Source organism: Galeopterus variegatus, unplaced genomic scaffold (genome assembly GCF_000696425.1).
Source record: "Galeopterus variegatus unplaced genomic scaffold, G_variegatus-3.0.2 Scaffold8675, whole genome shotgun sequence".
Lineage (NCBI taxonomy): Eukaryota > Metazoa > Chordata > Mammalia > Dermoptera > Cynocephalidae > Galeopterus > Galeopterus variegatus.
The window spans coordinates 71,442-83,319 of NW_007734786.1; the positions used below are offsets into that span (position 1 = coordinate 71,442).

General features: G+C 39.3%; 1 protein-coding gene across 1 annotated transcript in view; it reads left to right on the forward strand.

The window, feature by feature from the left end:
- The window catches only part of LOC103608671 (myosin-4-like), a 24,785-nt gene extending 14,731 nt beyond the window's left edge, over positions 1-10,054 (forward strand). Inside the window, exons 25-36 of the mRNA XM_008593070.1 lie at positions 1,571-1,689; positions 1,872-2,068; positions 3,777-3,960; positions 4,245-4,410; positions 4,499-4,623; positions 5,013-5,321; positions 5,410-5,613; positions 5,946-6,071; positions 6,843-7,013; positions 7,281-7,385; positions 7,508-7,603; positions 9,795-10,054. Coding sequence (XP_008591292.1) covers positions 1,571-1,689; positions 1,872-2,068; positions 3,777-3,960; positions 4,245-4,410; positions 4,499-4,623; positions 5,013-5,321; positions 5,410-5,613; positions 5,946-6,071; positions 6,843-7,013; positions 7,281-7,385; positions 7,508-7,603; positions 9,795-9,947 — 1,955 coding nt within the window. The 3' untranslated portion in view covers positions 9,948-10,054. The remainder of the gene's footprint in view (positions 1-1,570; positions 1,690-1,871; positions 2,069-3,776; positions 3,961-4,244; positions 4,411-4,498; positions 4,624-5,012; positions 5,322-5,409; positions 5,614-5,945; positions 6,072-6,842; positions 7,014-7,280; positions 7,386-7,507; positions 7,604-9,794) is intronic.
- Positions 10,055-11,878: the final 1,824 nt, after the last annotated feature.

Sequence of the window (11,878 nt, forward strand, 5' to 3'; positions counted from 1 at the left end):
TGAAACAACACACTGTAGCCCATAAACATGTACAAATCAATGTTAAAGTTAAAAAAAAAAAGAATTAGGTAAGTCATTTGACAGTGTTTACCTTGAATGACAACTTTATCTTGGATATTCAAGTTGCTGAAAAACTCTGTACTAAGTTACTTAAGATCACTATACATACACAGATCCATTTTAAAATGTTTAAAAATGTTTGTTTTTAAACATTTTAAAGTAGATTTGGCTTTAATCAAAATACAAAGTATAACCTCACAGTATGTCTTTTCACCTTTCAAAATACTTTCACAAGCTATTTGTTACTTTATTTTCCTTATTAGTCTATACAATGTTATCTCTGTTTTAAATATGACAGATTATGGTAGTGATGGAATGACTTGTCCAAGAATGGTTACTCCAGTCTTTCTCCTGAAGATCTGCCAATTGCTGGTAACTAACAGTTAAGTAGGGACATATTCAAGACCACAACCTAGCTGAGAAGCATTCAAGTGAGGTTGGCAGATTTTTGATTAGCCAAATTGGAGAGTCTCTGCATTTACTTTTCCTCCCACTGACTCACCTAACTTTCTACCAAAGTTCTACCTCCCCAATTAAGAGGTAACAAGGTGGAAATTTTTTTATGGGCCACTTGGGCTATTAAAGTAATAGGCAAGTCAAAGTGTCGGAGAACCACTTTACTCTTTTCTATTCATCCAAATATTGTTCTTTCTATAACTAGTCTCAAAATAAGGCTTTCATTATTGTTATACAGGTGGTCAGTACCCTTCATGATAAAGAAAAACTATATTCTTAAGGAATCAAAATGTTCTTTGTAGTTTCTTTTCCTTAATACATGTTTATTCCTAGTAACCCAGTGGTATGAAAAAAATGAAACTTGTTATTCTTATTAAATATCAAAGAGATAAGAGTTCCAGGCAACTAGTTACAAAAATGATGCTGAAAGGTTTTCCTCCTTTTCTAACATAATCTAATATATTTTTTGAATTATGGTGCTTAAGGAATTGAAGACAAATTTAAATGCCATTTAATTTGGGAACTATTAGTTATCCAGAAACCAACTGATTGGGGGATGGAAAGATAACTGATCATTTCTTAATATAAAAATGCTTCCAGGATTTTCTTCTCAATATCACTTCTACTTACAGAGGCAACTGTTCAAAGTCTTCTATTTTCCACAGAATAAATTCTTTGTTTCAATCAACTTTCAATGGATGGTAAACTAGAACAAAACTACTGTCTTAGATAAAAAGCACTAGAATATTTTGTTGGTTTGATTTACATTTCTTTTCATATGTTTCTTCATAAATTTCTATTGTGATCAAATAATCTTAAGTACCACCCAAAATCTTTGTGTTGTTCATAAGCGTGGAATCTGCCTCGAAGTTCTCCAAACTTCTCATTTTAACATAGATTTGCTCATCACAGATTTGAAGTGGATGTTAGTGGTTTGTTGTAATCCATGCTCTTCTTTATGTTTCAGACTCAGCTCCCTTTCCCTTGTCTAGTTTTTATTTTAGAGCTTTAATTTCCAAAGTAAGTTGACTTTTCTGGATCTTTGTCTTTATAGGTGAATATTCCCGCCACCTAGATGAAAAGGACACCTTAGTTTCTCAGCTCTCAAGGGGCAAACAAGCATTCACACAACAGATTGAGGAACTGAAAAGGCAGCTTGAAGAGGAAATAAAGGTGAGCCTACTTGTTCTTGTTTTGTTATTGTGGTTATTGTTGTTTTTGTGGTTATTGTTGTTTTTGTGGTTACTGGTTTTTTGCTTACTTTTACAGATTTTCTTCTGGTGGCCAATAGAAGCTTAGGGATTAAACATCACTTTAAAGATTTAAAATTAAGTCACCAATCTCTGTGTTCTCAGGCCAAGAGCGCTCTGGCCCATGCTCTACAGTCTTCTCGCCATGACTGTGACCTGCTTCGGGAACAATATGAAGAGGAGCAGGAAGCCAAGGCTGAGCTGCAGAGGGCAATGTCCAAGGCCAACAGTGAGGTTGCCCAGTGGAGGACCAAATACGAGACGGATGCCATCCAGCGCACGGAGGAGCTGGAGGAGGCCAAGTATGTTTTAGACTTAGTTAAAATGGAAACATCTCTGTTAACAGTCAAAGTGCATTAACTATAAGTACTATATGGGTAAACAGGTCCTTGCTCCTAAAACACATGAAAAATGAGGGGGAAAAAATGCATGAACATAAACCTAAGCAAGAAAAATAAATACTCTAGGTTGTCTAGGGAAAAAAATTATGCTAGAAGGTAGAAAGAGAAAGGATATAAGGTAAGAGGAAACTGAATAATAATGTTTTTAAAAGGGGGAAATTTTGACTTCATTCTATCTATACAGGTACAGATAGAATAAATTAATTGTACTCTCCTGTGCCTCTCCTTCCTCTTAGCCACTGATGGAATAATTGGTCCAGGATGACAGTTATGTAAGAGACAAATAATCAGGCTTTAAAGCACAGCTCTTCCTTTTGAGATGTAAAATTACGACTATTTATAGGGGAAAATAGAAATGTATTGTTAAAGACTAAAAAGTATGCAGAAAATTCTATAATAAAAAGGAAAACATTGTTTCATATAGGACTAAATATTCAATGCAATTCAAAAGTTCAAGACTGAACTGTAGTAAGAGGGGCAATCTGAACAGGAAAGGACCTACTTATTCAACAGAAAGTTTAAGACAAGATCTAGTAATTTATTCTGAGAATAATGTACAACCATATTGCTGGAATTAATGTTTTGGTGGATGCCTTAGAAGAGAATCTGAGAGGAACTGTCAAAGCAAAATTTATACTGATCCGGGAAAGCTTCTTTTTATTAATGGATTAATGAAAAGTTCACCAAAAAATAAGGAATACAACTAAACAGACAAAATCAAGTGTATTTTATTTTAATTCAATTCATCCAAAATTTGAGTTCTTAATATGTGTGACAGCCTACAAGAACACAAAGATTAGCAAGGTGCAGACTCTACCTTGTGGGGATTAAAATTAAGTGGAGACATATACATAAATAATAGCAACTCGAGGTAGGTATTATTAATATTTTATAAAGGAGGAGCAAACCAACTACCATGAAGGGTAAAATGTTGGCTCAGTCTTTTCATGGATGCCCTCAAAGCCAGACTATGAAGTACGACAATATCAAAATTTGGGTTGTCTTCAGTATTTGGTGGTTGGAGAATGGGTGTATTAGTCTGTTTTGTGTTGCTTATAACAAAAAACTTGGAACAGGGTAATTTGTAAAGAAAATGAAATTTTATCTGCTTACAGTTTCTGAGGCTAGGAAGACCAAAGTCCACCTGGTGGTGGCGACAGTGACCCAGGGGTCTCACATTGCAAGATGGTAGAAGCAGAGAGAGAACAAGAGAGACAGACTCTCTTCTTTTAAAGTCCCCAGAACCATGCCCATGACCACTATTTTTAATCCATTCACTACTACACGGTCCTACAATTCCATCACCCCTTCAGGGCTCCACCTTTCGATTACCATAATAGGATTTCCCACCCTCTTAACAGTCACAGTGGGAGCTAAGTTTAGAATACATAAAACTTGGGAGACAATTCAAGCTTCAATGAGTTTTGGGGGGACATAACTCAATCCACTACAGTGGGGATGAGGTAATACAGAACTGGACCTGAAAAACCAGTTGAGATGCAAAGTATTAAAGAAGTCTGACTGCGGAAAGCACTCACTCACACCCACTCGGAAACACCCAGTTCTGCTCACAGCCATTCACTTCTGTTGTCCATATTTTACTTTTTAGAAAGAAGCTGGCTCAGAGGCTGCAGGATGCTGAGGAACATGTAGAAGCCGTGAACGCCAAATGTGCTTCCCTAGAGAAGACGAAGCAGAGGCTCCAGAATGAAGTGGAGGACCTCATGATCGATGTTGAGAGAACAAATGCTGCCTGTGCAGCCCTGGACAAAAAGCAAAGAAATTTCGATAAGGTATTCTGTCCAGTTTCTACTTCAACATTCAACATATGATTAATGATAGCCTGCTACCTTCAGTGTGCCTTCTTCAAGCCAGCTGAAGGCTGTGCTCAGTAGCTCTTGCTCCATTGGTAGGTGTGTGTGCAGCCAGATGCAGGGGCTTCCTGTGGTTTCTATTTTTCTCATCTATAATTATTTTTCAGTCCCAGATCACCTCAACTCTGAGAGCTGCCAGAATAGATGGCTTTCATCCCATCAAAATTCTCCAATAAATTTCTTGACCATTCCTTGCCTTTCAGATTCTGGCAGAATGGAAACAAAAGTATGAAGAAACTCATGCTGAACTTGAAGCTTCTCAAAAGGAGTCCCGCTCCCTCAGCACAGAACTATTCAAGATTAAGAATGCTTATGAGGAATCCTTAGAACAACTTGAAACCTTGAAACGGGAAAATAAGAATTTGCAACGTGAATATATTTTACCTTTTTTTAAACAAAATATTTAAAATAATGTTTTCCCTTCTGAATAAATTTCTATATTTTTGTCCATCAACAGAGGAGATTTCTGATCTCACTGAACAGATTGCTGAAGGAGGGAAACGTATCCATGAACTGGAAAAAGTAAAGAAGCAAATTGAACAAGAAAAGTCTGAAATTCAGTCTGCCTTAGAGGAGGCAGAGGTAGATATTTTATTGTACACTCAAAAATAATTATGAGAGGAACTAGGCTCTACTGAATGCAAGGATCAGTGAATCAAGAGAAATGAAAAATAATTTTTATTCTGTGTACTAAGGATGAGGATGGAAACTTGACCATGCATAACTATATGTCATAAACTGTGCTAGAGACTGAGAAAACAAAGATGAATAAATTAAAGGCCCTGCCCTCAAGGGCACAATCCAGCTAGGGAGATAGAAGCATATAAAACCAATAATAACACATTGTAGAACTTTCTACAACAATGACATAAAAATGTATTATGGTAGCACAAAGGTAGGAACTAATTCCTATTTCTAGAATACTGCACACTTCCATTCCCCTACTAATGTCACCTCTCGCTGTCATTAAGGCATCTCTTGAACATGAAGAGGGAAAGATCCTGCGCATCCAGCTTGAATTGAACCAAGTCAAGTCTGAAGTTGATAGGAAAATCGCTGAAAAGGATGAGGAAATTGACCAGCTGAAGAGAAACCACATTAGAGTCGTAGAGACGATGCAGAGCACGCTGGATGCTGAGATCAGGAGCAGGAATGATGCCATCAGGCTCAAGAAGAAGATGGAGGGAGACCTCAATGAAATGGAAATTCAGCTGAACCATGCCAACCGCATGGCTGCTGAGGCCCTGAAGAACTACAGGAACACCCAAAGTATCCTCAAGGTAAATGGGCCCAGGAGAAAAGTTCCGTGATGATCGGGGTGACTGCCACCCTGAGAACGTGGTGTCTCAATGACTGTTCATTCCACAGGATACCCAGATCCACCTGGATGATGCTCTCCGGGGCCAGGAGGACCTGAAGGAGCAGCTGGCCATGGTTGAGCGCAGAGCCAACCTGCTGCAGGCCGAGATCGAAGAGCTGCGGGCCACTCTGGAGCAGACGGAGAGGAGCAGGAAAATCGCAGAACAGGAGCTCCTGGATGCCAGTGAGCGTGTCCAGCTCCTGCACACCCAGGTGGGGAGAGTAATACAATAGTACAAAATACAAAGAAATGAAAATGAAATTCTTGTTCAAATCTTAGTGCTACTTAGAAATGTTTCATAATGTTTCATGGACAATAAAGTTTAAAACATACAATTTCTTTTGGATTACCAATATTTTTGTTTATCTAAACTGTGACATGCAGATTTGATTATCTTTTAAAAATATATTGTTAACTCAGATCACTTATGAAACAAAGAGGAATACTGATTAGTTGTTTCAATTAGTTTATGAATTCATTAGAACATCAAACATCCTAATTTTGCTGTCATGTACTTAATATTTCAATTTGATATTTTAACCAGAACACCAGCCTGATCAACACTAAGAAGAAGCTGGAGACAGACATTTCCCAAATCCAGGGTGAGATGGAGGACATTGTCCAGGAAGCCCGCAATGCAGAAGAGAAGGCCAAGAAGGCCATCACTGACGTGAGCGGAGGGCAACACCATGGTGGGCAAACATGAATCGTGCTGTGCTCTCTCCACCGTCTTAACTGATTCGGTTTTACTAATTAGGCCGCCATGATGGCTGAGGAGCTGAAGAAGGAGCAGGACACCAGCGCCCACCTGGAGCGCATGAAGAAGAACCTGGAGCAGACGGTGAAGGACCTGCAGCACCGTCTGGACGAGGCCGAGCAGCTGGCGCTGAAGGGCGGGGGGGAGAGTAATACAATAGTACAAAATACAAAGAAATGAAAATGAAATTCTTGTTCAAATCTTAGTGCTACTTAGAAATGTTTCATAATGTTTCATGGACAATAAAGTTTAAAACATACAATTTCTTTTGGATTACCAATATTTTTGTTTATCTAAACTGTGACATGCAGATTTGATTATCTTTTAAAAATATATTGTTAACTCAGATCACTTATGAAACAAAGAGGAATACTGATTAGTTGTTTCAATTAGTTTATGAATTCATTAGAACATCAAACATCCTAATTTTGCTGTCATGTACTTAATATTTCAATTTGATATTTTAACCAGAACACCAGCCTGATCAACACTAAGAAGAAGCTGGAGACAGACATTTCCCAAATCCAGGGTGAGATGGAGGACATTGTCCAGGAAGCCCGCAATGCAGAAGAGAAGGCCAAGAAGGCCATCACTGACGTGAGCGGAGGGCAACACCATGGTGGGCAAACATGAATCGTGCTGTGCTCTCTCCACCGTCTTAACTGATTCGGTTTTACTAATTAGGCCGCCATGATGGCTGAGGAGCTGAAGAAGGAGCAGGACACCAGCGCCCACCTGGAGCGCATGAAGAAGAACCTGGAGCAGACGGTGAAGGACCTGCAGCACCGTCTGGACGAGGCCGAGCAGCTGGCGCTGAAGGGCGGGAAGAAGCAGATCCAGAAACTGGAGGCCAGGGTGGGTCTTGTAATCAGCATGTGTTCCCATCTCATTCCAATGCAATGCACGACTTGGAATACCTGGCACTGCTGGATGATATGGGGCATGAGATGAAAGACACATATTCCCTGCTGCCTGAGAGCTTATAATGGGGGCAATTAGACTAGGGCATCAAAAACTACATATAAAGCAGAGTAAAAAAAGAATGCAGGTCATTTGAAGAAGCAGAAATTCATTGACCGATGGGATTATAGTACATGTTCTTAAATTTCCTCTTCCTTGCAGGTACGGGAACTTGAAGGAGAAGTTGAAAGTGAACAGAAGCGCAATGTTGAAGCTGTCAAGGGTCTACGCAAACATGAGAGAAGAGTGAAGGAACTCACCTACCAGGTAAGGAAAATGGCCTGTCTAGGTTTTCAACCCAGTCTGCAAGGGATTGAAAACCGTAAGTACAACAAAATGTGATGATATTTGTACATCCAAGAAACTCACCCTTTAAAATATTATTTCAGACTGAAGAAGACCGTAAGAATGTTCTCAGGCTCCAGGACCTGGTGGACAAACTGCAAGGGAAGGTGAAAGCTTACAAGAGACAAGCGGAGGAAGCGGTGAGTTCAGAACCCCCTGGGGTGATTGGGCAGCCTCCAGTTCTCAGACATAACCAGGCCAATCTAGGAAAAGGGATGAAAGAAAAGATGAGTAAAATGAGGAAAAATCAAAGAAAAATGACTGAATGAAGGTCTGAGAATGAGAAGAAACTTATCCACTTAATGATCCAGGTAAAGTGTTCTAGGGAGGGGAAGAGCAAATATAAAGCTTCTGAGTGCAGAACAGTCCGGTTCAGGAAGCAGAAAGAATAGGAAGAGAGCAGCACACACGTGCTAGAGAGCTAGGGAGGAGGCAGATCACAGGGTCTTACAGGTAAGAAATCTGTATTTTATTCTTAGCACAACGGGGCAACTGGGAAGCCACAGGAGGGTTTTAAGTTGGGTCAGTCATGATCTGATTTGTATTTTTTTACAAGAATATTCTGGCTACTCTGGGGAGAACAGATTACTGGGTAAGACAGGTAGGTGCAGAGAAACATATTAGGAATATTTTAAGGAGATTCTGTGGCTTGGGTTAGGGAAGCAGTGGAACAAAGAGAGAGAAGTGGAGAGATTCAAGATATATTTTGGAGGTAAAAATGACAAGATATGCTAGTAGATTGCACTTGGGAGGGGAAAGAGAGGAAATCAAAGGGAATTTATCAAGTTTATGGTTTGAGTAATCAGGTGGATGGTATAACACTTACTAACATGGGGAACTAATGAAAGGCCAGATTTGCAGGGCAACAAGGAAATAGGAATTCTGTCTGGGATATATTAAGTGTGAAATGCCATTATATGCAAGTGAAGTTGTCAAGTAAGTAGTTGAATATAAGAGTCTAGAGCTCAGAACATCTTGGTTATGTTCAAACTAGTAGATTCTTGGCACTGCACCATATCTCATTTTTCTATCCTGTGATTTGTCTGAAATAATAATTGAATAATATCAATTTTCTAAGTACAGGTACACATACCTACATGTCATAAACAAGATCCTCTGTTCATTAATGGTTTTTATTTTTCCCAAAGCCTCTAAAGTCAAAGAGAAAGAGAAAGAGAGAGAGTATGGGGCAGGAGAAGGAGATGAGGGAAGGAGAGAGAATAAACACCCATATGGGTACACACACACACCACACACACACACATACACACACACACACACCACACACACACACATACACACACACACACACCACACACACACACATACACACACACACACACCACACACACACACATACACACACACACACACCACACACACACACATACACACACACACACACCACACACACACACATACACACACACACACACCACACACACACACATACACACACACACACACCACACACACACACATACACACACACACACACCACACACACACACAGGATACTTCAAAAAGTTCGTGGAAAAATAGAATTGAAAGATAATATAAATCCTTCCATGAACTTTTTGAAGTACTGTCATACACTCATACCCACACCTTGGACAAATCACATAACATTTCTCTAGCTCCTAGTTTCCTCAATTATACAAGGAAGATTGGAGGTTCTTTTCAAGCTATTCTATTTAGTGATTCTAAGCTTTATGAATGTTCTCAATTTGAATACCACATTTTGGAGAATTCTTACTGGGACTTTTAAAAAAGAATGATTACTGGAGACTAAACTAGAATTGGGCTTCTCAAATTCATTGCATAATCTCAAATTCAAACATAATCAGACTATTTTAGAAAACAACAAACTTCTTGTTTAGTTTCTAAACTTTATTAAGTGGCAATAATTTATGCTCAAGTGACAATAATTTAAACTCACGTGGCAATAATTTATATTCAAGGCTAATAGTTTGGTGTAATATATATTGCATACCTGCATTTTTATAGTCTGTCTTCATTATCAGGATTCTGAAAAAAAAAAGAAAAAGCTGGAAACCTGGCTTATTTCATAGTAGCTCTAAGATATTTAGCTGTCCCAAAAGTTCACAGACAAATGGCACCTGTCATCCCTTGTCATCCATGAGTTCAAAAAGCATAAGAGAAGCTAATGCAAAAAAAAAAAACCCCAGAAATTCAAAAACATTTTTCTAGATTTCTTAAAAGATTTACTAGAATGAATCACTTTTTAATAAAAAGAAATTCAAGATCCATTGACCCAAGAATATAGAAATTCTGAACTTTTGTCTGTCACAAATGCATTTCATTTCACAGGAGGAACAATCCAACGTCAACCTCTCCAGATTCCGCAAGCTCCAGCACGAGCTGGAGGAGGCTGAGGAACGGGCTGACATTGCAGAGTCCCAGGTCAACAAACTGCGGGTGAAGAGCCGGGAGGTTCACACAAAAATCATAAGTGAAGAGTAATGCATCCAAATCTTAAAAAGTGACCAAAGAAATGCACAAAATGTGAAAATCTTTGTCACTCCATTTTGTACTTTTGACTTTTTGGAGGTAAAAAATTTATCTGCCAAGATCTTGTGAATATCTTTTTTTTCCCTCTGTGTCAATTTATTGTTTATGCATCAAGAAAAGGATAAAAAAAAAACCCACAACATTTTGCTTATATCTTATGGAAAAAGGCATAGTCACCAAGATTAAAACATGAGCTAGGCCAACTCCAGTAAGTGCCACCATATACATCCCTATGGGAAGCAGGTGAAGCCTAGAGGTGAATCACCGGCATAGAGAATTAGAATATTTGGTAAACCTCACTTGGCAAAACATCAGCTAGTTTCTGTTAATGAAGTTATTAATATTCTTTATAAAATGATAGGAAACACTTTATCCTAAGACAGTAAAAATAAAACATTAATCACCTACATAAAATTACAAAAAAAGTAAAAAAATGGGACTAAATACTGTAAAAAATATATTTAAAATGCAAACCACTTGGGAAAAAACTATGCTCTGTAGGTTTTCTTGTCCTTTTTCAATATAAGAGATTTTTAGCTTTTTGTTATCTACAGATACTTAGTTCTTTGTTTTATCGAGCCTCCTCCCTGGTTATCATATTAGAATGGTAAAGAAGAGTTAAGAATGAATATGTTTCTAATATTTGTTCTTCCATCTCCTTAGAAACTTCTGTGTCCTACAGGGCTTTCTCCCAGTACTTTTGATAGCAATAAGTCAATTAATAATTTTTTAAAGTCAGTTCCATACCCTCATTATTTTATATTTAGATTTCTACATTATGCCTTTCTGAGTGCTATGGCAATTATTATCATTACTATTGTAACTGCCATTACTAGCACATGTTCACATGTACTGAGGATAGCATGTGCCTTCTATTTATGTCACTTTTTAATAGACAGTGAGCAAGTAAAACAGCAAGAGCCCCATTTGGCTTGGTCCTGCCACCAGAACCATCTGCCAATGGATGTAGGAGAAGTCATATCCATTTATGCCTTGAGGGACAGGCCCACCAACCTCAATCCTGGCTATAAACCCTGTGAAACAGCCCTGTAATTCAGTTCCAGCCCCTCTCTGCTGTGGTCTCAAAACAGTCCTACCCAGTCAGGACTCAGAGGGACACATGCCTATCTCTGCCCTCTCAGCCAGGCCTGCACACACTGTCTCTGCTGCTGACCCCAAAGCATCCCTGTGACTTACTTCCACCCCCTCTCAGCCACTATCCAGTGCAAGTACTGCCTTCCCAGGAAGCCACCCACTGATCTAGCAGGAGCCCTCCTAGGGACCCAGAGGAAGCCATACCTATTCATGTACCTGGTAACAAGCCCTTCATCTGCAGACCCTGAAGCAAACTGTAACCCAGCACTAGTCCTATTGACCAAGGATCCAAGAGGCAATCCAGTTCACTCAGGGACCAAGCAGAGTCCATGCCTGCTTGAGCCCCTGATAACAGGCCTGCCAACCACATATCCCACTGTAGACCCAGCAGCAGCCATGTAACCCAGCTCTACCTCCACTCAACGTTGAACCCAGAGGCAATCCCATAAGCCCAGAGCCCAACAGGAGAAGGTCTTTACCTGCTGAAATGAATCTGTAAAGACTAGAAGATGGGTTTTTTACTTTAAATGCACAGACACCAATGCAATTTGTTGCAGTTTGCTGAAAAGACTCAGGACCAGACCAGAGTTTCCACACAACCCAGGTGTACCAGACCTCATGAGACCTGGAAGTACATGCAAGGTCAGCCATTAAAACCTTAGCTGCACAAAAAGCCTTCCCTAGGGAATCAGCAACAATGAATCAGTTTAGTTTAGCTCAAATTCAGAGCTCAAGTACTAGTCCCCACAGGAAGTTCCTCCATTTTAGAAGTAAGCAAAGGACAACAA